The following is a 23,347-nucleotide window of genomic DNA, read 5'->3' as shown; positions in this document are numbered from 1 at the left end:
TGAAGACAAACGAGGCGCCCACACACACACCTGCAGGCAGCCGCCACTGTCCCAGCTTCCTCTGCGGCTTGCCCAGGTCGGAGGAGTCCTGCCTGTAGCCTCCTCTGTCGGACAAGGTGGGACTGAGCAGCTGCTGGAGGCCACTCATCTAAACAAAGAGGACAGATCCTTTGTTCGGCGTACACCTGCCGATGCTGGTGTGACGTGTCAAGCTGGGATGCTAGCGAGCAGCCTTTTACCTCAGGCTGAGAGGGGTTGTCTGGGTTGTTGGCGTTGTGGTCTTCGCTCGGTACCGTGGTCTCAATGCTGGGGGGGTTGAGGAAGCGACTTAGCTCCTGCTGCTGGCTCTCTCTCAGGCTGTGGATGATGCTACACGACTGCTGCTGCTTCTGCAAACACAGTGAGGACAAAGCGTCATACACATGCCGTGGCGGCGGCTCCGGCGGCCGCGTGGGGAGAACTCACCGCACGTATGCGTTTGAGGCACTTCTTGAGCCACATGCGTATGGTCTGCTTGGCGACCTCCTCCTCAATGGTGTACTCCAGCTGTTCCCTGGCCAACAGCTCCTCCAGCTGGAGAGACTTGCGAATGTCCACGGAGCGGTAGGACAGCATGCTGCCAACACACACAATGGCAGACACACAAAATACACGATTATGACAGGCTTACTTACTACTATTGTGAACCTTCTTCACTGATGTTTGTTGCTGTTCAGTGTAAATCTTTTCTAGTTTTGAGTGATGTGTTTTCAAGATATTAATGAAAAGTATGTCATGTCAAATGTCAGTTTTTTGTTTGTTTGCACAGTACTGCAGTAGTACATCTTCTTCCCTTAAACTTTAACTTCTTTATTTTGTTTTGAGAGTGTAGCGTGCCTAGCAGATTGTGTTTTGAAAAATCTAACAGAATGTTTAACAGACGATGATAGCCAGAAATAGTTGGGCTGGCTAGAATTTTATACCAAAGCGCAATAGTCAAGTGCTGGTATATTCCCAATAAATGTTTAAATTGTGCATAATGTTACTGTGGCTTACCTTTTTGTTTTTGTTTAATCCAACAGTACATTTATTAAATATAGTTCTGTTGTATTGAACATATAAACTATTTTCTTTCTTCCTATTCTAGTTTTTTTACTTCATTTATATTTTATACTTGTAATGTGCTTTGTGTTTTCATTATGTTTATATGTTCAATAAAACCATGCTAACTTGCTATATTAGGATATATATGTCTTTTTTGTTTTAATTTGTAATTTTTTTTAATTATCTGTCTTTTTTGTTGTTGTAAAATTTATGAATCAAAAGTACTAGTGCTATAACTACTTGGTATTTGTATTGGTGACTACTTAACAGTTGAGTACTTGAGTACAGTCTGAAAAAAAGTGGTATCAAACATCTCAAATTTTAATTGAACCATTATTTAGGTAGGCTACAGTTCTGAATGTTCCTAAAGTTAACCAGTGTTAATTTTCAAACTGCACGTAATGTTACAGTGGTTTGTAATAACACAAAATACTTCTTAACAACTACTACACTACTGTATTTTTTTTTACTTGCAGTTTTAATTGAAAAATTACTTTTTTTAATTAATTCAATCTACAAATATGGTTTCCAATGATGTACCCCAAAGTGTAAGCATAAGGAACTATGTTTGTTAACATTTGTCAAAAAAATAAAAAATAAAAAAATAAAAAAATATAATACTTGGCTTGGTATAGAGAAATACATGCATATGCTTTAATTATTATGTTTGAACAAATATGATCAATTAATTCCCCAAAAATATTAATGTAATTAAATGAATAATTTAAAAGTAAATTTCCAAATGTTCACAAATGGTTTGTTGTGCATGTGTACTTTATACAGTATTGTCATGGTCACCTGAGCACATCGTGGAAGGTGACATCTCCTCCGCTGTGTAGTCGCTCCATCTCGTAGCACATGTGCTTGAAGAGCAACTTGTCTTTGTCTAAGTCTACCTCCAGCCTACCCCTGAGCAGTCGCAGCAAGAACTTCACCCTGGATGTTGGGATCACGCCCTGTAGGAGAATGAACAAAAATATTACTCAGACACACTCTAAAATACTCATACCAAGTTTTCAGAGAAGCGTGGGAGTTGTGATAGCAAATCAGGGGCTGACTAACAAGACATGTAGCCTATTTTTCAATTGTCAGTCCCTGTGCTGTGTAATTGCTCACCTCCCGCTTGTCGTCTACCATGTTCCAGATGATTTGGAAGTGTCTCAGGTCATTGTAGCTCAGCAGCTGGTCCTCCTCGGTGGAGTAGAACAGGGAGAAGTTCTCCACAATGATGGCTGCATCGCAAGGATACAAATATTCCACTTAAGCATCTTTGAAAGATTAAATTCCTACACTGCTTATTGAGCCTTGCTATTGCTTCCATTTTTGTTTATCATTATCCGTCATGATATGATTGCTCCTTTGTGAAAGTAGCAGAGCAGATCAACAGCTCTTGTAGTCCAATAATAACTGTCAGTGCCATCTGTGTCTTGCTTACAAGCCAGAGGGGGCAGAATGATAAACACAGTCCATTAAACCACAGGAATACATGCTGTGTGCTTCAACTCTGTATTCCTTTATCTTGCCATGTCATCATTCTACATTGCTCCCTCCTCCCGTTTGCTGGCACTGAAGCGTTCAAATGGAAAGGAATTCAGAATAAAACACTTATAACTCTAATATTCTTTGCTTGTGGCGGCCATGGCTCAAGGTGTAGAGACGGTCGTTCAGTAACCAGAAAGTCGGTTGGTCGACCCCCCCGCCCCCCTCTCCCTAAGGCATGTGTCGTTGTGTCCTTGGGCAAGGCAATTCACACACATTGCAGCTGTGGCTACTAAAGTAGTTTACCGCCACCATAGTGTGAATGTGTGAGTGCATGAATAATGTATCCATACAGTTTTAAAAATAAGTTGTAAACTAACTCACAGTCAAAAAATAAAACTAGTGAGTAACTGAATAAGTAAATAAATAAACACAACACAAACACAATAAGCTTAAGGCTTGAGTTTCTCCCTACAGTGAAATCCGTGGAATGGCGTAGATCAACCAAAAAAATAATAATAATTGTGTGTTATGATAAGCATACAATTGGGACTTAAATACAGGAAAAATAGGAAATGGTTCAAACGCGCGACGTCAACAAACCTTGTGAGACTTTAGCTCAGAGCATCAAAATGATTAACATGGAGATCTTGTTTTCTTTTTACAACACTGACACTGTAAAGTATCACTGATGGCAAAGTCCGACATAAACCATAGGGGGAGGATTGCTTTATTAATTGCAGCGATGCATGCCACTAGGTGGCGGTGTTGTTCTGCAAATGCCTTCCTGCTGTGTCTCTATTCTGTGTCTGGCAAGTAGCATTGCTTTATTTTAGTTTTACTACAAAACGGCTAACTTATTTTCAAATTTTTATGACATATCATTCATGTTGTTAAAATGTTTGTTTGTTTTTAAAACAATCCCTGCATCGTTAACAAAGGTTGTATCAATGTGGCAGTTTGAGCCTGCAATGAATGAATTACTTTCTATGAGAAAATGCGTTTTGAAATAATAAACTTGACAGTCGCCCAGTGCCAGGGAATAGATTGCGTTCTGTTGCAAATAAGAGGTGAGGCACACAGTACAAAACAGATACATGCACTAACCAACAAGAAGGTTAAGCATGATGTAGGCTATGATGACGTAGAAAGAGCAGAAGTAGATGAGGGCTCCGGCATAGTTGCCGCAGTCAGTCTCCCAATAGCGGTGCTTATCTGGGGTGCAGAATGGAGCTTGCACCTGAAGAAAAAAATATGCACACATACAATTCTAAAGGCATCATAGATGAGGATAACACCAAACTAGATTTAAGGTAAAACAGCATCTTTTCTAAATGAAATATCGTTCATCACTAATTGTGCAACAAATAGTCACTTGACTTAAGCCTTCCTCAAATAGACACCTCGCTTTTTAGTAATATAACCACAATACCTCAGTCAAACCCATTTTACCTCTGTTGCTAACCAAAACAGCAGTCATCAAACTCTCAGATGATTTAAAGTGTCTTACGCTACGTTCACACTGCAGTGCATATTGCCCAATTTTGATTTTTTTTGTTGGTGTTAAGTCTAATCTTTTTATGTAGTCTTTTACATAACAAAAACTAATTTTAAATGATTTTTATTATGAATATGGAATTTCTCAGTGAAGTGACACACACATGCACACAAAACAACATGGAGTAAAACGCGTGCACTACACACAAGGGCATGTTACAGTGTTTATAGAAGTAAATATGGCCCGTGTATAGAGCCTCATCTAATTTTTTGTATTTGCAACTTCCTAGCTTCTTTTCGCTCCTGGTCAGAGCCTCCCACCAAACACAACCAACGAGAAGACTCACCGAGTAGGGGGGGCAGGATAAGGCAGGAATATTTTAGGGAATTCAGACGATCACTCCTCAATGTTGTGATTTTATGGAGATGCCTACTAAAGATAATGTCACGTCATGGATACGCATCACAAATGAACCCTCTGCGTGGCTGAATAATTACGAGCATCATAAAATGTCCACTTTATGCTTTATGTTTCAAGAGGGATTGAAAGAATGTTGAAATAACAACACTGTTACTCTAAGATAATCGTGAGTAATCTGCCCTGAGCCCGTTTCCCACACTCTCGCAACGTAAGTATAGTTGGCTTTTGATACTGTATAGGTCGGATGAGCGCGATCTGAGCGTCCATACTGCAGTCATAACTAATATACAGTAATTTCTGGACTATAAGCCGCTACTTTTTTCACTTGCATTTGACCCTGCGGCTAATACAAAGGTGCGTCTTATCCATCATATCACAAGGGGGCGCACTATAAAGGAAGTGCAAGAGCGTCAGGCAGAGCAAAACAAACCAAGTGAGCCCGAATAAGAGTAGGAGAGACAAAATGAGAGCGAGACAATTTGCGCCCTCATTATGGAAAAGAAAGTAGCGGGAACCCGTTGCGGTAACATTAAAACACCTGCGGCTTACAGTCGTGTGCGGCTTATATGCGTAACAAACTCCAGTATTCCCCAAATTTAGCTAGCACGGCTTTAGTCAGGTGCGCCTTATAGTCCAGAAATTACTGTATACATGCGAGTGGCCTGGGTCAAATTTGGACACAAACTAAACAAAACGGAATTGTACTGTATATATTGCGTTAAAAAATCAGATACATGTCACATATGGGCAAGAAAAAAACATCTAAATTGACCTGCAGTTGTGAACGTAGCCTTCCTTGTGCAGTATGATGAAACTTGATCGTATGCTATGGGAACAATTAGTGTTCCATTAGATTCTATGACCACTCTGCAATGTTGTGTGCATCCATGTTTATATTGTGGGAAATTAGGCCACTTATTTGTTCTGCCCAGTCTGCCTTGATTCCTGATGATTTCGGGGATTGATCAAAAATGTTTTTTTTTTAAAAAACTTTTTGTTTTAATCTGCATTTTCATTTGGCAGGAATTGTAATATACTGGTAACGTTATATAAGATATTATTGCAACTGTGACTAATGTTGTGGACTGAAATTTTTTATATAAACAGGTTAAAGTGGAGAATGATAGTCGATGTAATGTCAAACAGTCCCTGTCAGTGCCATTGAGCTTCCTCTCTTTTTGCTTACTTACCATGCAGTCGTGCATGATTTTATTCCAGTCCTCCCCGGTGACTATGCGGAAGAGGACAGTGATAGCTTGGCCTGCCGTGGAGAAGTTGGCGTGTCTGCAAGGTGGTGGCAAGACAGACCAAAACTCAGAATAACTAGACTTACTCTAGTTGTTTTATTCAAGTCAAACCTTACCGGTTGATATTCTCTCCATATTTGACAGTGCCAAAGAGAACAACGCCAGCGAAGGCGTAACAGAGGAGAAGAAGGAACATCCCCACGATGATGAAGAAGCTTTTGTACATGCTGACGACCACGGTCAACAATAGCATCTTCAGGGTCACCTGGAAATATTCATGCATAACAATAGATTACTGTAATTGATGGTTTACAATTCTTGGTAACTGATTAATCAACTTATAGAATATACTGGCTATTAGCACAGTCCTTGGGTGCAGCAGATGAGTACTGTTATTTATTTTAGTCTCAACTACTTTGCTGTATAAAGAAGTTTTCTTTAGAACATTGCTTCTAAAAACTTATTTTGAAAGGTTATATTTCACCCAATGCAACACTCTCCCACATTTACACTTAAATAGTGTATTATGTAAAATGTAATTACCGTAAACAGCTTAAGACAAACCTAAAAATAGCTCTATTAAGCATTCCAGAGCAATTTAAAAGCTCACTGCAAGAACTTTGGCAAATTTCAAGAGAGAATTGTGCGGTTTCTCTCCAGACTCCACAATCAGCGTAGGAACTAGGAACTAAAATGTATCCTGCCTAGAGTCTTTTATTTTCTTTGTCGTTTTATTTATGCTGCTTTTTTAATAGCCTTGAGGAAAAACAAATACAAATACCAATCTTGTCTACAAATCTAATTCCCAAAAAGATGGGACACTACAAATTGTGAATAAAAACTGTATGCAATTATGTGGAAGTGCCAAATTTCAATATGTTGTTCAGAATAGAACGTAGATGACAGGTCAAAAGTTTAAACTGAGAAAATGTATAATTTTAAGGGAAACATATGTTGATTGAATATTTCATGGTGCCAACAAATCTCAAAAAAGTTGAGACAGGTAGCAATAAGAGGCTGGAAAAGTCAATTGCACTTGGCAACTTGATTGGAGTATAAAAAGAGCTTCTCGGAGTGGCAGTGTCTCTCAGAAGCGAAGATGGGTAGAAAATCACCAATTCGTCCAATGTTGGGCAGAAAGATAGTGGAGAAATATCAGAAAGGTGTTTACCAGCAAAATATTGCAAAAAGGTTGAAGTAATCATCATCTACAGTGCATAACACCATCCAAAGATTCAGAGAATCTGGAACAATCTCTGTGTGTAAGGGTCAAGGCCGAAAAATCATACTGGATGCCCATGATCTTCGGGCCCTTAAACGGCACTGCACCGCAAACAGGAATGCTTACTGTAAGGGACATCACAGAAAGGGCTCAGCAATAATTCCAGAAAACATTGTGGGTGAACACAATCCACCGTGCCAGCCGCCGTTTCCAGATGAAACTCAGTACAAAGAAGAAGCCATTTCTAAAGCAGACCAAGAAGCGCAGGCGTTTCTCTGGGACAGGGGTCATTTCAAATGGAGTGTGGCAAAGTGGAAACCTGTTTTGTGGTCAGACGAAACACAATTCGAAGTTCTTTGTGGAAAACTGGGGCGCTATGTCATACTGACTAAAGAGGACAAGGACAACCCAAGTTGTTATCAGCACTCAGTTTGTAAGCCTGCATCTGTGATGGTACAGGGTTGCATGAGTACGTGTGGCATGGGCAGCTTCCACATCTGGAAAGGCATCGTCAATGTTGAAAGGTATATTCAGATTGGAGAACAACATTTGCTCCCATCCAGGCATCATCACTTTCACAGAAGATCTTGCATTTCTCAACACGATAATGCAGCACCAATTACATCATGGCTGCGTAGGAAAAGGATCCGGGTATTGAAATGGCCAGCCTGCAGTCCACTTCTTTCACTAATAGAGCACATTTGGCGCGTCATAAAGGGGAAGGTGCAACAAAGAAAGCCCAAGACAGTTGAACAGTTAGAGAAACGCGCAAGAATGGGACAGCATTCCTATTTCTATACTTGAGAAACTTGTCTCCTCGATCCCCAGACGTTTGCAGACTGTTGTAAGAAGATGAGGGGATGCCTTACAGTGGTGAAAATGGCCTTGTCCCAACTTTTTGGAGATTTGTTGACACCATGGAATTTAAAATCAACATAATTTTCCCTTTAAATGATACATTTTCTCAGTTTAAACTTTTGACCTGTTGTCTATGTTCTATTCTGAATAAAATATTAAAATTTGGCACTTCCACTTAATTGCATTCAGTTTTTATTCACAATTTGTATAGTGTCCCAACTTTTTGGGAATTGGGTTTGTATATCGTCCTGCAGTTTTTCTTTTTTAAGACAAAAAAAGGTTGTGCTTTACCTTGACTAGTTTCGGCGACGACTGCTGCCTTCCTTAGAAGCAGGAAAGGACGATATATAAATGTAATTAACATGTTAAACTAAGTTTTTGTGTAAGATTTAGTTTTCGGCCCAATTAGTACGGTAATCTGGATCAGATCGTGATAAGACTTTTGCGTTTGCATTACAGTTTCTAATACTGCATTCATATGATCAGATTTGACAGAGATATGTGCAGTTTTTTTTATTGTATTTTTTAATAATTCAGCCCTTAATAAACACTAGGGGGAAAAAAGTATGGTATTAGAAGATTATCAACAATATTTTTCCAATTAAAATAAAACAGCTTGATAACACTTACGTGCTTCCCACATATTGTGAAGAATCTGAAGACAATCACACATGTGCCCATCATGTAGGTATACGCATTCTAAACAGAAAATAGCGACGTAATAGGTTTTTAAAATGCATGTAACTGTGGCTTCATAGCATAAAAACAGCGGTTCTAACCAGGAGAGCAAAGTGAAGCACAATCCAAATGACGCCGAGCGACGTCACCAGCAGGTCGTAACGATTCCGTCGACTCTGCCAGTAACCGGCTGGAGACATGGCTATCAGCTTCATGGTTACCTAGGCAACAACAAAGGACGTGATCACGAGTGACTATTATCTAAACAGTAAATACCAACTTGAAATGGATGCAACCGAGCAGGCTCACCTCCAGTACAAATATAAAAGTGAAGACCACTGACATGGTGGCGAGGGGAAATGTTACTTGGTCGTCTACATCCCACTAAAAAATGGAAGGGTCATGTTAGTTTATGTAAAGTAGTGTATTAATTAAGGCGGTCTATGCGAGATTGTATGTACCTTGACTGAGAGCAACACTGACTGAGCTAACACCAGCACAGCAATGCCACGTTTGAAGAAAGGATGTTGAGTGATGTCATACATCTTGGCCCGGAAACCCCCATTCTCTGTTAGGAATATCAGGTTTACTTTAAACATTTATTCGTTTTTGTAACAATAACAGTATTAAAGTTGGAATGATTGAACATGTAAAGAAGCAATGGTCTCAATACCGAATACATGTAGAGTATCTGTAGTGTCCTGTGGATGGCAGTCAAGGACTGCTGCATGTGTTAAAGCAGTAGGGAGCAACTTGCTAAACAGGCCAGGAAGTTGCAATCTCCATCATATTTTAAGGGTTCTGTTACATTTTTAAGATTGATTTAAAACTGCAATCACCACAGCTCTGTATTTAAAAACTGGGCTTGGTCAATCTGAGCTCATTTACAACCACTTCAATTACGACCATCAGAGCATGGGGCAAGCTCAGTGCAGTGATATTGTGCCAGCAGGAGTGTGTGCAGAAGTGTGAGTGAATGAGTAGTGCTAATGGGCCTTTGGGTGAGCATGAAAAACAGACTGATTCAGCTGGTGTCAGTAGCATGTGCGTTTCAGCAGCTCTCAAGGTTCCATTCAATAAGAGCAGATTTAAATGCACTTGAATTGAGTCATTGTTAAATGATGTACGTTCAGAGGTGTTAAGGTGGTAGTAAAAGGCAGCAGAGGTGATCATGAGACAGTATTTGAGCCATTTGCACCCTTGTGTCTGTTTTTACACGAAGCCAAAAACTGTTGTTTGTCCTCATTTGGTTGCCATGGTGCAGGATGAGACTGAACAAGCCCTTAGAGAACATTAGCCTGCCTTGACACAACTTCAGCACTCACCTCCATCTAACCCCGCCTTGAGTAAGTTTACTTGCAAAAAAGCAATTATTTATGATCTGCACTTTCTGCAGTGTATGCTGCAGTTGATATGCACCCAGAAAACCGTGGCTTTAAGATTGAACTTCCTCCAAAGTAATTTATAGTGTTGTAGGTGTAAATGTTTAATAAATACGCATATGCAAACCTGGACGAGGAGGTAGGTGGAGAGGTTGAGCTATTTTGAGGCGACTTTTTAAATCCTCCCATCGCCTCTGATCCACAGTCAGCAAAGCAGTGCCCTAGAAGTGAGAAGAAAAACAAGTGCAAAACCTGTCATACCAAACTAAGCAAAACTACACATTAAATAATGATCAGAATTAGGGCCACAATGAAAAGGAGAAAAAGCTACAAGTATGATGTCAGTTTTGTTTTTTATAAAAAAATTTAAACAGGAAATAAAGCAATAATTAGGATTTTTTTTAGCAAAAGCTTTATATTCTGACAGTCGTAATTTTGCTGCACAAATATGATGAAAATAAATTCCTAATATTACATGGGGGATAAATAAAAATAAGGTAATATTAAAAAGAAAAGAAAAGACAACGTTAGGAGAACGAAAGTGCAATTTTGGTGGGGAAAAAGCTATACATTAGAATAAAGTTATTTGTCACAAAAAAAGTTTCACAATAGTAAAGTTGTTATATTACAAAATAGGTTTAAAATGTATTAGAATAAATGCATACTTAATCAAAAACTTTGTAATTTTCCAGAAAAAGGTTGGAATATTATGATGAAGTAATACAATCAGAAAAAAAGTTTGAAAATGTTCTGAGAATAAAGTTCATGTTGTTATTTTTCTGTAGAAGGTATAATGTTATGAATAGTTTTATTTGGTTGCAAAAACAATCGGCAATCCCACTATTCTCGTGAATCAAAATGGAGGCTTAAAATTTCTTTTTTCAGTTCAATTTACAGTACATCACTATATTATTTTATTGTTCTTCTAGTTTACAGTACATTTTTCCTCCTACTCCTTGAACAAAATAATACCCACTGATCCAAGTGACTTAGCTCATACTTTGTTCTCGTTGAAGTTGGCAATGACAACGCCAACAAACAGAGTGAGTCCAATCATGCACCCCAGGAACACAAAGACGTGGATGTAGATGCCGTGGATCTGCCCACAGAGAAGATAACCACTCAATCAGTTGTTACAACTAAGTAAAAAGGAGTCAAAATATACAGAGCATTGTATACCGGTCCAACACGGTGAATAATGACATCTCGGACTTCTACCCAACCTTTCAGCGACAGCACTTCAAACAGCGCCAACATTGCGTTTCCCACATTGTCAAAATTGAAGTTGCGAGGGTTGGCCCTGGAACGCGGCATAATTATATAACTACATTATTAACAAACTGAACTCAAATAAAGCAAGAGGTGTTGCAAATATAAAGGTCATGTTACCAGACTCTCGGTACCCAAAATCCTGGCTTCTTCTCTCCAGGTTTCAGTTTCAGGTTGAGGTTTTTGGACACGCTGACATTAATCCTGAATATACCGTGACACTCATCCTGTGACCAACGCAATAAACACAGTTATGTCATTGAATGTATGCAAAAAAAACAAATTATTCTAGGTTAGCTTCCATCTCCTGCAAGGGGTGGTAAAAGTGGTGACGGCATTACCATGCTTCTCGCCATACCTGTTTGAGAACATGGGGGTCATTGCACTTGGCCAGTTTTCCAGCAAACAGTTGAACTCCAAAGCTGGCGAATACCAGCATTAGCGTGAGGAGTAGGATAGAAACCTGCAAAACAGAAAATAATCAACCAATCAAAGTTATTAGATACATGACATGACATGAAAATGTACAGAGATAAAAACATTTTGGATGATTTAGTCACCTTGAACCTTCACCAATCACAACATTAGGTACACCTGCACAATATGTTTTCAGACAAAATCAGAATCACAAAAAATATATGAAAAAAATAGTCAATACATTTTCCATAGCGCTCGTCCTCATTAAGGTCGCAGGTCGCAGGTCGCAGGTGAGTGAGGAGGCAGGCATTGGACAGGCCGTAGGGCACATACTTGTGACTCTTGTCAATTATTATCAGTGTACATTTCAATGGTAGTGAATGAGTTAAAGATGTTTTGCGATCGCCGATCATATCTTTGATATTTCAAACAAAGTAAGCATGGATTTTTTTTTTTTTTTTTTTTTACAATGATTGTAGCTTGCAGGTAACAACATGCATTAATGTGAATCTAAATCTATTTTATCGACTACACTCAGGAAACAAAAATATATCAAAAAAATCCCATTTAAGTATTTATTATTCTTGTTAGCCAGCTTGACACAACTGGTCAAGAATGTGGCATTATTTGAGCCTTTGAATAATTGAGTTAAAAATTAAGATATCATTATTAGAAATCTTAATAAAGGTGTTCTTAGGATATCGATATTATGAACAAAACTACCTCCATATCTACTAATTTCTGAAATATATTTGCTCCTATCTGCTCACCAGGAAAATCTCCTTGAAGCCTTTGAGGACCTCTCGCACCACCTTCCTCATCTGCGGCACCAGCTTGAAGATCCTGAGCGGTCGCAGGCAGCGCAGCATCATCAGCAGCTGAGCGCCAGACTCGGGAGGGACGTCATGTGGCAGCCAGCACAGAAATATGAGACTCACCTACAGTGTTAGAAAGACAGCAGAGAAAGTCACTCAATAACAGCAATTCAAGCAGACACAGAAAACACTGTGGTGGTAAGTTTTCCTTACAAGGTAAATGAAGATGTCCATCACACCTCCAAAGTCCCTGATAACCGCTGTGGGAGTGAAGAAAAGACCGTCTGCCATGATCTTCAGATTCAGCTCAATGCTCATGAAGATGACAAAGACGTACTCCCCGATCTGTAACAGAGGACAGGATGTAAGATTACTTTTTGTTGTTGTTTAGACATGCTGGATGAAGGACACTGACGCTTTGCTTACCTGCAGAGTGGGCACGTGCATGACCCTGGTGAAGGGTGACTCAAACATCATTGAGATGCATGTGCAGATGGTCACGATGATCATCACCCAGTCCAAATAGGTCACAAGGCCCAAAAGGTCACTGCAGGCATACATGCAAACACACATTTAGTGACATAACCATTAAGAAACTCAATGAAAATACTTAGAAATCTTTAAATATCCTGTACCACATGGTTGCCTTTTTGCAATGAAGTGCAATTTCAGTGTGCCATGATAACACCTGGGTCCATACGAAATCTTTGATAATGGCACAATATCAAAATATAAATCCCCAAGGAACTATACAACTACAATTACAAAGTAAATGTGTTAAAATATCATATTTTTCTGACGTGAAAATATGACACCACGATTAACCCATTCACTGCCATTGATAGACAAGTCAAAAATTCATTTTAACTATTTTTATTAGTTTAAAATTTGTTTCTACTTTTGTTAACAAAAATTGTGCATTTAAAACAGATATAAAATTTGTGCTTAATCGATTAATTGTGAGTTAACTCAGGAAGTCATGAAATTAATTACAATTTTAATTGCCCGACACTCCTAATTTTTAATTGTAATTAATCGCATGACTTCAATAGTTAACTCACGATTAATCATAAATTTGATATCTGTTCTAAATGTACAATACAAATTGTTTTTCTAGGTTTTCATACTCTTGTTAACAAAAGTGGAAAAAATGTTAAACTAATAGAAATAGTTAAAATTAATTTTTGACATCAATAGCCGTCAATGGCAGTGCATGAGTTAATATTAGTATTATTAATATGAGTAGTCGTTTTGCACAGCCTCCTTAGCTTGCTCATGCTTTTGCAGCAAAATATTTTGCTACTTTATTTCCAAATTCAACAAGCGGTGTTGTACTTGAATCACCCGCCATTGTCACTTCTCCTGTGTTCGTCTTTTTCCATTTTGTTTTGATACATGCAAAGCCATGTTTGTTCTGTAGATTACAATAAAGTTAGGGGGAAAAAAAGTGCTCGTCTTCTTCGCAGATTCTTCTTTTATGCTTTCCGTTAACTCCCTGTGGCTGCGCTACAGCGCCACTCCAGACTTGCCATATACATTACAGCAGTTGAACGTTCTCAGCGTCTTCTTTTGGACACACGCAAGTCTTGAAATGCTTCCCTGTGTACGAGATTTGTTTGAGGAACGAAGCCGGCTTTGCTTCCGTCCGGACGGGACCTCAGTGTTATGAGCTCTAATAGACAGCACAGACAGCACAGGTGTACCTTGCTATGCTTGATGGTGTCTCGTTATGCTGATTTTGGACTGAATTTTCAAGACATTTCTCAAAGGAATGTGTCCCTTCAAGCAGAACTTAAATAATTAAATTCATTTCGGCCACAGCGCCTGGAGATTTAATTTATTCCGAGGCCTGCGCTCACCTGACACCTCTCATTAGCAACCAAAGGATCACATTCTTTTCAAGTCACGATACAACCACATGCTACCAGCTCGGCTTGATGTTATATTCGCAACCACTATCCAACACAATCTTCCATAGTGCCGTAGTGAAGCTCGAAAATATCACAGAGCCGAACCAAAGTTGAACACAACCCATGCAGTGAAAATGGTTCCAACCATTGTAAAATGGAACTGAAATAAGATGAAGAAAAATTTAATTAAGTACTTACTACAGTTGGTGGTACTTTGTGTTCTTCACCACTCCTGTGATGGGATCAGTTTTGGATCTAAAGACGGATTCATAAAAATAACAAAATGTTCACAATTGTGACAATACAGCAATCGAACAACTTAGTATTTTGTATTCATGTGATTGCAGAAAAATAACCTACAGACTATTTCATTTTGTACGCTATACAGTATATACACTCAGCAGGGACTTTATTCAGTAGACCTGCATAATTCAATGTGGTCCAATACATTAAAAAGTTAGCCTTTACAAGCCTTAGATTTGATTGGAACTGATGTGACTGCTGAGTTGGAATGTGGGTGTTTATGTTTGTAAAGTCACGTTGCTATTATATTGCAATTTGTTAAATACTGCAACCTAAAGCCCAAATGGTTTAATTCACAATGATTATTCACACAGGGTTTATTGCTTTTAACTTCATCAAAAGTAGCAGAGTTATCTCACGCATTGAAGCGAGCTCGGACGATCATCCGGCAGAAGTTCCTGAAGCGGTGTTCCCGGCCTACAATGAAGAGAGGCTTATCGAAATAAGGATGGTTCTCCCTAAGCTCCTCCTCCTGGACTTTTCTGTCAGCCCGATCAGGGAGAACGAGAAGACAAACAGTGGCACATTAGTGGCACAGCAAGGTAAAACAGTAGCTGTTGCCTATGATGTTTTGACATCGGACATGTGTGACTACCGCTTCATTTCTGCTTGTTCTTTCTTTTCCTGGATCATCTTGATCTCGCTGTCCTCTCTTTGGGCGTTACGATAGCGGACAGTGCTTGAATGCTTTTGAAAGTAAAGACAGGCTTACTTATTGACATGTTTTATTACATACATAAACAGTGATATTTTGATGATTGAAGACCTTAAAGCTAGCAAAAGGTGGAGTTTGGCAAGCTTCTTGTGAAGAAAAGACTTTGATTTGGATATTCTGTGACATCTGACATCTTGACAAGAAGGAGCAGTGAGTAAAGTTGTAGACTGCCATTTAAGTTTCTCATCCCAGTTGCTGACTGTCTAGATCTCATATTCATGTCTCGTGAGATCATAATTTAAATTCAATTTAATTGCTTTGAAGGATACCCCCTTGAGACGCATCATCTCATTTTTGAGGGGGTCCTTCCAACACATACACATGACAGTAAAAGTTTAAAGTATAAGCAGTATTTTTGTGCTGTGTTTTACAATTTTAGTTCCCCCCCTTGTTTGACAGTTAATGTGGAGTACCTCAAGGCTCTATCCTTGGACCACTACTATTTCTTATTTATATTAATGATTTGTTTCCTACACTATTTGCAGATGATACAAATACAAAGTACAAAGTACAAATGTTGACCTACATAATTTCTCGAAATGGTTCATATTGAACAAATTATCCCTCAATTTGACTAAATCAAATTTTATTATAATCAAATACAAAAATAAAAAATACCCCAAACTTAACTTTGGTCTCTTTATAGGAAATAACCCATTTCCGCAAGTCTCTTCAAGTCATGATTGACAAGTGTTTAAGTTGGAAAAGCCATATTCACCTAATTAGTAATAAATTACCCAAGTCTATTGGTATTATTTGTAAGTATAATTAATCAGCATTGCCATAAAATTCTCTATTATAGTAAAATATATCCTTATCTAAACCATAAAGGGATAAACAAATACAGAAAGCATTAGTGTTGACATCTCTGATCATTAATTAACATTTTTTTTTAGTTTGAGCTTAAAAGTAACGTATGTGTTTAGATTTCTGATATTAATGAGTGAGATTCCACTCAGTAGTAACAACAGTGTCATTAGCATACACTTGAACAGCTACATCAGCACAGACGAATGGAAGGTCATTTATATAAAGTGAGAACAACAAGGGCCCTAAAATTGAGCCTTGGGGAATACCGGTGGAGAGATAAAGGGCTTCTGATCTACATGACTGGACTCTGACATGTTGGGAACAGCCAGAGAGATAAGACTCAATCCAATTAATTGCATTTGGGGAAAAATTAAAACAGCAAAGTTTTGACAGCAAGATTTTTATTATTGACAGTGTCAAAGGCCTTTTTGAGATCGAGGAACACGGCCCCAACAACCCCACCTCGATCCAGCATAGTTCTGATGCTGTCAGTGAGGAAACAGGTGGCGGTTTTATAAACCAGATATGGGTTTCCCGATCTCTCCTGCACACTTCAATGTTACAACTGTTTTATATTGTCTTTTTGTCTATGTGCGAATAAACGAAAAAGGAAACAAATGGTTATGAGTCAGATGCCCCTGTGACTGGATGTGCGTAACACTTGGCTAATTGCTCTTTCAACGAAGCTAATACTCACGTCCTGGGTGAGGGTCTCTAGCGACTTCCCTCGGCTGATCCTCTGACTGGTGGAGCCGTGTCGCAAAGACCTGCGCTCTTGGCGTATGTGATGTTGCACGCTAAGGATGGAACGTTCCTTGGCCGGCTGCCCTTCCAATGACCCGCTTAGCATCCGCTGTCTTGTACAAGCCCTGCATAAGAGATGAGAAAGGCACATTGTTTAAAAATCAACTCATGTAATTATTATCATTCGCTTCTGCTGTCTGTTTTGACAAGTTTGTCCCCGTGTGGCAGTAAGCACTCAGTCTTTTTTTTTTTCCAGTCGGGGTTTACGGTGCTGGAAAAAAGTCTGCCTTGCAACACATAGGAACACAAACATCTTTCATGACCAGAATTGGGAAGATTGATGATTAATTAAACTATTTGTTGAAGATGAGGTTTATTACTTCACCACTTAAAGGTACATCGGTTAGGTAATGTAGTTTGGTGTCTCGCCATTTTATTTCAAATAAATACACCGCTCTGTGAGGAAATGAAGGCATAATGAAGCAATGATGTTCAAAGTGATCATTAGAGTGGTGCTTCCAGAGGGCATCCACAGTGTTAGCTCTTCAATCGAGAAATGACTCGTACTACGCGTCCGTACATGTGCTCAACTATTGATGCTGATGTGATGCAAAAAAACACACAACGTGCTATGACTGCTAATATAGTGTCTATATTTCAGGAGGAGGAGAAGTAGGGAGGGCCAGACAGATTGGACATGGTGCCAGCGGGCTAATGTACACCCGGTGCCAGCTCTGCCATGCCAAACAGTAAATTATGTTATTTATTTCACAACTGTAACACAGTCTGAATGGGCCTGAGTGTGGTGCATGTGCGTGTGAGCAAAAGCATGAAACAGAAGCAGTCACCAACTAAACAGTGTTTCAATGGATTTTATGTCATCATTTACACCCACTTTAACTGCAAATGTCAATCATATCTTCAAATCCATTATGACTGACTAACATGGATCCCGCACACCATTACACACACACTCACTAGTGCGATGTTTTAACACATATGCTTGCCAGCAAGATGACGGGAGGCATTCTGCAAAGCCTCTTCTAGTTGTAACGTTGCGGCTCCAGCCCTTGGGCAGACAAAACCAGACTCCCCACTGGCCCAACAGTATTTAGGATGTGAGGCTTGGCTCATTTGCATTAAATTGGGCCCTTAAGACTTAAGTTCACTTCCATGCTTACAGTGCCTATGTGCATGCGTCTTACCGTAATATTTTATTGATTGTTGTCTCTTTTTCCAACAGGTTTCGAGCCTGGATGCTAAATATTGACCTGCGAAGCTAAGAAAAAAATAACAAGTCAATTAAGTTGGAGCAAGTGATGAATGTAGTCTTCGGACAAATAAAGCATCATAGTTCTTTCTCAACTATTGTCATTTTTTTCACCAAAGTGTAGTTGTAAAGGTACAGTATATAGTGTGAAAGGGAAGAAGTTATCACCCTCATGCCCACATATCTATGTGGATGAGGGAGACAACATGAACTTGCACCTTTTGGTCGATATATTTGTTGTCTTCAATGGCCGAGCGTTTAGAGTGGTCACATGAGGATGACGAGGCCGAGGGGAGTCTGCGGAACAAACAGCTGGGATCCTGCTGCTGCCTGTCGATGAACTGCTTCATGAAGCTCTCCCTTAAGGACGTGGCACAAAGTAAAAATGACGATAATAAACATATATACACTAAAATGATGGCAATTAATCTAACATATCATAATTTCCCGACTATTGCATGCACCACAATATAAGACACATTCCACACAAAAAAAAACAGCAACAGAAAACATACAGTGCATTATGTTGTGATATGAAGGCTGCACTTTTCTATAGGTCGCAGGTATGCAACGTTCTGAGATAGGATGGTTACACAGAAAGATATTTAAACAGAAGGATTTTTTAAACTTTTAATTACCTTTATTTTCTTGAGATTAACAACTACTCCCATGTTCACACCCCAGCGTTTGATATCAGCTACTGCTTAAATTAACTTTGCTTTTGTTTGTTCAGTTTGATATTATTATTATTACTTCATATTTACTTTCACATTCACATTATCATCTCCATCTAATCGCTAACAGGCATGTTTTTGTTATACTTGAACTAGAACTACTTCCTGCTTTTGTGTCTAAGAATCATGGGAAATGAGTTCTACTAGCCTAATGCTGTAGTCGCAGGTCAGACCCAATGCAAGGTGAGCTTTGTATTGTTTAACACTACCGCGGTCACCAGATTGACTAGGGACTAAATATATTATAGCTTCTGGTGAGAATTTATTGTATATTTTTGCTTTTCAGAGAAAATCTTGAAAATCTGGTCACGCTCCTCTCATAAAAACTGAGACTAAAAAGTTTGGAGACCGCTGCTTTCATAAAAACAAGTATCAGGCTGCACCTCGCTAGGTCACGGTGGGCTACAGTACATCTCGGAGCTGCCACTGCTTCCTGATGTGAGGCCAAGCCGTCTAAAAAAATGGGACACCCTTTTAGGCCTAAGGGGTGAAACGGGGGTTTATGGTGTTCAAAGTAGCAGTTTATTGATTGGTCTTTACAATACAATTTGCAACAGCAGCGTTCAGGGAGCAATTCTGGGGAGTGACGGTTCCAGCTGTGCACTGATAACTATTACTAATGATGAAATTGATTAGAAAGCTGATTATGTATGAAGTGGTTCTGCTTTTCTGCCTAAATAAATAAATAAATAAAGGGACCATTTTAATTTTTTTCCCTTTTGGGATACATTACTGAGCACCTTACTCCAAAACAACCATAATGCCTTTTAAGCTTGCTTTAGCTGCAGTTTAAACAAAGGCACTGGGACAGTGTACCTGATTCTGGGCACGGTGAAGTCCGACGGCAGTTTGGAGATTTTCACCATCTGAGGTCTGTTGGGGAACTTTTCAAAGATCCTGAGTCGGAGAGGTAGCTTCTCTTTGGTATCGGCATTTGCCTCACTTTGCTTAAGCTAAACAAAGTGGAAGAGCCAGGAGAGCAGAGAGTTCATGTATGGAACAAAAACGTTGATACAGAAAGTAAATGTGTTAAAATATCAGCTTTTTCTGACGTGAAAATATGACACCACGATTAATATTAACTCATTTGCTCCCAAAAATGTATAAATACGTTCTATTTCAAATGTGTTAAGTGTCCTAAAGACGTAATTATACATTTTTGTAAAATGTTTTTTTAATATGCTAGAGCAGACAGAAAGGCTTTGATGCAGCCTCTGAACTAAGGAGAATGCTTGAAGCAATGGTAGTTAGTACAAAAAAGGTCAGCAGGTGGCAGCAGAGCAAAATAGATCAACCAGGGCCATGTTGAAAAAAGCTAATTTACAGTTATATACAGATTTGGGAAAAAATATGAAACTCAGCTATATTCTAATGCTAATTGCTGCAAAACGGAAACAGATAGAAATATACTTTTTTTTCCTCATAAAAGAAGAGACTTTAATCTTTCTTTTGGTAGGTTCTGTGTTTTTATAGCAATAGAACACAATATTCTGTGGGCCTTGCAAAATCTGTCAAAATCCAGTAAAACAGCCGGGAGCGAACGGGATTGCTTCACTGAAAATGGCTGGGAGTGAATGAGTTAAAGGGGGACCCACCCAAATTTGTGTCAATTATTTATTGTGAAATAAATATATGTTAAAAAGAAAATTTAAAAATAATTTAACTTTTGCTTTAATAGCATTCACTATTTGGGATCTTGTGCACAACCCCCTCAGTGGCAGTGCCATTGAAAATGTATTTGTATTTATTCATTTAATTTGCTTACCTAAAGCTACTGAACATAGAACATTTAATTTTGAATTGCTACTGCCAGCTGTGGCCGAAAAATTAAGCTACATGTTCCTTTTTTCACATACACGTCACACATGATGTCACGTCCGCAGACAGAGGGCGGGAAATTCAAACCCGAATGCTGTCTGAAAACTATTGGCCAGAGGCTTGCAGGAGTTCCCATTATGAACAGATAAAGTGCTAATTTACTAATTAAAAAAAAGTTTAGTCATAAATAATCAAATACAAATGCTATTGTAAAGATATTTTTGGACAAATTGTTACAAAGTACAGCTTTAAGTAGTTATTTATTTTTGAGTAGATTTTGGGCCAAAATTTAATGTTTTTTGGAACTGTTCATAAAGACCAGCCAAAGAAAAATAACCACAAAGCATTATGAGTACGCTTTTGTGTTTGTGTGCTAAGATGTTTTTGCACATCCTTTTGGATTCAGGGTAAGCACATCTACCAACATACTTCATGTATTTGTTTTTGTAGTATTTCTTTTTTCCATTGAGAGATTATTTTTTTAAGCAGTATTATATTGGTTATAAAACATTATTTGGCTGGGGTTCGACAGTTAATTAATTAATTATCGTGGTGTCCCCCCAACATCAGAGAAACTTTATATCGTCAGCCTCCTAAAACAATTGCCTAAGTCATTTTTTCTCCCCATTTTTTTCAGAAAACACAAAATACTGAACAACATTATATTATATGTATTAATACTTTCATTTCAGAGGTATAATTGAACAATCTGTTTAAATAAGGATGTAGCCGATTTTAGCAGATGCGGCCATCATCCACAGGAGATGTTGAAGGAAAACTATTTGTAATTTTTTTGTCAAAATATGACTTAGGCTAAGAGGCTGATGATATTTAACATAGTTTTATGTCAACTGCATGGTGATTATTAACAGCTAAAGATAAGAGGATTATTTCAAACTGACACAAAGGAACAAAAACAACACTTGGGTTTGGGGACAATTTAGGATTTTGAGGCTTGCATCTTGCCCATTCTACTAATAGGGGAAAACCAACAGAAAGCAGCGTGCAGCTTTAAGTTTCTGCCTGATGATGGCAGCAACACGCTTACCTTCAACACAGCACACGCACATAAAGGCACGCTTTTAGCTTGAGATCTGACTTACTTTGAGAACATAATGGAAGAAGCCAACAAAAGAAAGAAAACAAAGATTACTTTGGCGTGGTTGGTAGAGAAAAGGAAGAAGGGAAAACAGGCAGCAACAGAACAATGTGCATTGTGGCAAAGGGTTGACAAAATAAAATGACAAAAGGGAAATTAAAGCAATTATTTCCATTTAATTACATATGGGGGAGGCTGATTGAAAATCCTTGGCAGGTAGTCTCTGTGTGGGTGCCTGCAGATAACCTTTGATGCATTGCCGATTAGGACCGCCAGCTCACTGCATTTAAAGCAATGCCGAACGGCAGCTTATCATTCAGAGCAGGCCACTCGCTGTGTGGCAAATTAGCTGAGCTTGGTTAATGTTTTGCAGTCCGTTTCGCCTGTGCGTGAAAGTAAATGTCCCTTTATGATGGTCGTCTGACTGCAGCGTAACAACAGTTACAGCCGTTACATTCTTGGCATTTTTTTCCCATTAACTGTCATATTCACATATACAGTTCTCAGTGTTGATCGGGTGGTGGGGAAATGGAAGGATTATGTGCCAGCGTATGCTCGCTCACCAAATCTTTCTATGTTCTGTTCTGGACATAAACAAGTATAGGGGAAAAAAGGCAAATACAGAAGCTGACAGATGGAAATTGCATAATAAATAAATAACAGAACTGGGTACTTCCGTTAATTGTCAATTCCCATTGATGACGATGCCCACCTTTCGCCATGTGCTTCCGCATATTCTGAAAATGCTTTATGACGTGAAGGCTCACAAAAATACACGGAATGCGAGGGACCGTCTGAACTCACCCCGAACAACACGCATAAACTTGCTTCAGTCAATGCTCATTCCGTGTATTTCTCTGAAGTTTCGCAACATTGTGTACTAGTCGAAAGGTTGGCATCGTCTTTGACGGGAAATGACGATTAACGATTGAAGACCCTAATTGAGTCATTGAAATATATCGAGATACATATTGAATCGTCTTTTATTGGAGGCATATCTTTGAATATATCCGCGGCTTCGCTTGTGGATTTAAGGGCCGTTAAATCTGCAAGCGAAGGCTTTGGATAAAGAGGGCTGATCTGTGGACTGCTACTGGGACGCAAGTCTGGACTTGATGAACTTGGCTGGGTTGGCTTGGCGAGAATGTATGATGGTGTATGATGTTTTAACAATAGCTGTGTAACATCTGGAAAAAAAATAGTTTGCCTTTTAGTTAAGACTGAATCAACAGTGCCTCTGCCTGAGTTAAGTCCACAATAAATTGCACAAACTTGACACAAATCTTAATGGACAATTAATCAAATAATTGATGATTACGCACTTCCTAGTTTCTCTTAAAGCATAAACATTCATTCCAACTTCATGGGATTGAAAATAAAGGTGTGCTTAAGTTCTCTGTGGTGTTGCAATACTCCGGTAGAAACACAGAAAGTGCTGATTCATCCCAAAAAATGCCTGCACAATTGGCAGCATCGTACACGAGAGCGATGCACACATCCAGGGGACAACAATGAAGAATTAATATGGACCCTATTCTTCCCCAAGGTCCTAATCAATTGGTCTGACACAAAGAAG

The 23,347-nt window shown here is 38.9% G+C and overlaps 1 protein-coding gene across 4 annotated transcripts in view; it reads right to left on the bottom strand.

Annotated features, from left to right (window-relative positions):
- The window catches only part of nalcn (sodium leak channel, non-selective), a 75,981-nt gene that overhangs the window by 1,308 nt on the left and 51,326 nt on the right, over window positions 1-23,347 (bottom strand). For 3 of the 4 annotated variants that reach the window (XM_086091748.1, XM_086091746.1, XM_086091749.1), the window contains 27 exons: window positions 19,671-19,807; window positions 18,339-18,480; window positions 18,056-18,129; window positions 16,804-16,975; window positions 15,177-15,268; window positions 14,941-15,063; window positions 14,477-14,533; window positions 12,795-12,915; window positions 12,582-12,713; window positions 12,324-12,491; window positions 11,495-11,599; window positions 11,257-11,363; window positions 11,047-11,167; window positions 10,868-10,966; window positions 9,995-10,088; window positions 8,947-9,053; window positions 8,795-8,869; window positions 8,587-8,706; window positions 8,438-8,506; window positions 5,844-5,992; window positions 5,671-5,764; window positions 3,670-3,802; window positions 2,200-2,315; window positions 1,882-2,039; window positions 466-616; window positions 240-389; window positions 31-148 (listed from right to left, as the gene is read on the bottom strand). In XM_086091748.1, the coding sequence (XP_085947874.1) occupies window positions 31-148; window positions 240-389; window positions 466-616; window positions 1,882-2,039; window positions 2,200-2,315; window positions 3,670-3,802; window positions 5,671-5,764; window positions 5,844-5,992; window positions 8,438-8,506; window positions 8,587-8,706; window positions 8,795-8,869; window positions 8,947-9,053; window positions 9,995-10,088; window positions 10,868-10,966; window positions 11,047-11,167; window positions 11,257-11,363; window positions 11,495-11,599; window positions 12,324-12,491; window positions 12,582-12,713; window positions 12,795-12,915; window positions 14,477-14,533; window positions 14,941-15,063; window positions 15,177-15,268; window positions 16,804-16,975; window positions 18,056-18,129; window positions 18,339-18,480; window positions 19,671-19,807 (3,184 nt within the window). The remainder of the gene's footprint in view (window positions 1-30; window positions 149-239; window positions 390-465; window positions 617-1,881; window positions 2,040-2,199; window positions 2,316-3,669; window positions 3,803-5,670; window positions 5,765-5,843; window positions 5,993-8,437; window positions 8,507-8,586; window positions 8,707-8,794; window positions 8,870-8,946; window positions 9,054-9,994; window positions 10,089-10,867; window positions 10,967-11,046; window positions 11,168-11,256; window positions 11,364-11,494; window positions 11,600-12,323; window positions 12,492-12,581; window positions 12,714-12,794; window positions 12,916-14,476; window positions 14,534-14,940; window positions 15,064-15,176; window positions 15,269-16,803; window positions 16,976-18,055; window positions 18,130-18,338; window positions 18,481-19,670; window positions 19,808-23,347) is intronic. The other variant, XM_086091747.1, reaches the window with a different exon arrangement.

The sequence above is a fragment of the Leptonotus elevatus genome, chromosome 12 (assembly GCF_054856555.1).
Source record: "Leptonotus elevatus isolate MCC_2025b chromosome 12, RoL_Lele_1.0, whole genome shotgun sequence".
NCBI lineage: Eukaryota > Metazoa > Chordata > Actinopteri > Syngnathiformes > Syngnathidae > Leptonotus > Leptonotus elevatus.
This window is presented reverse-complemented; position numbering and strand designations above follow the sequence as displayed.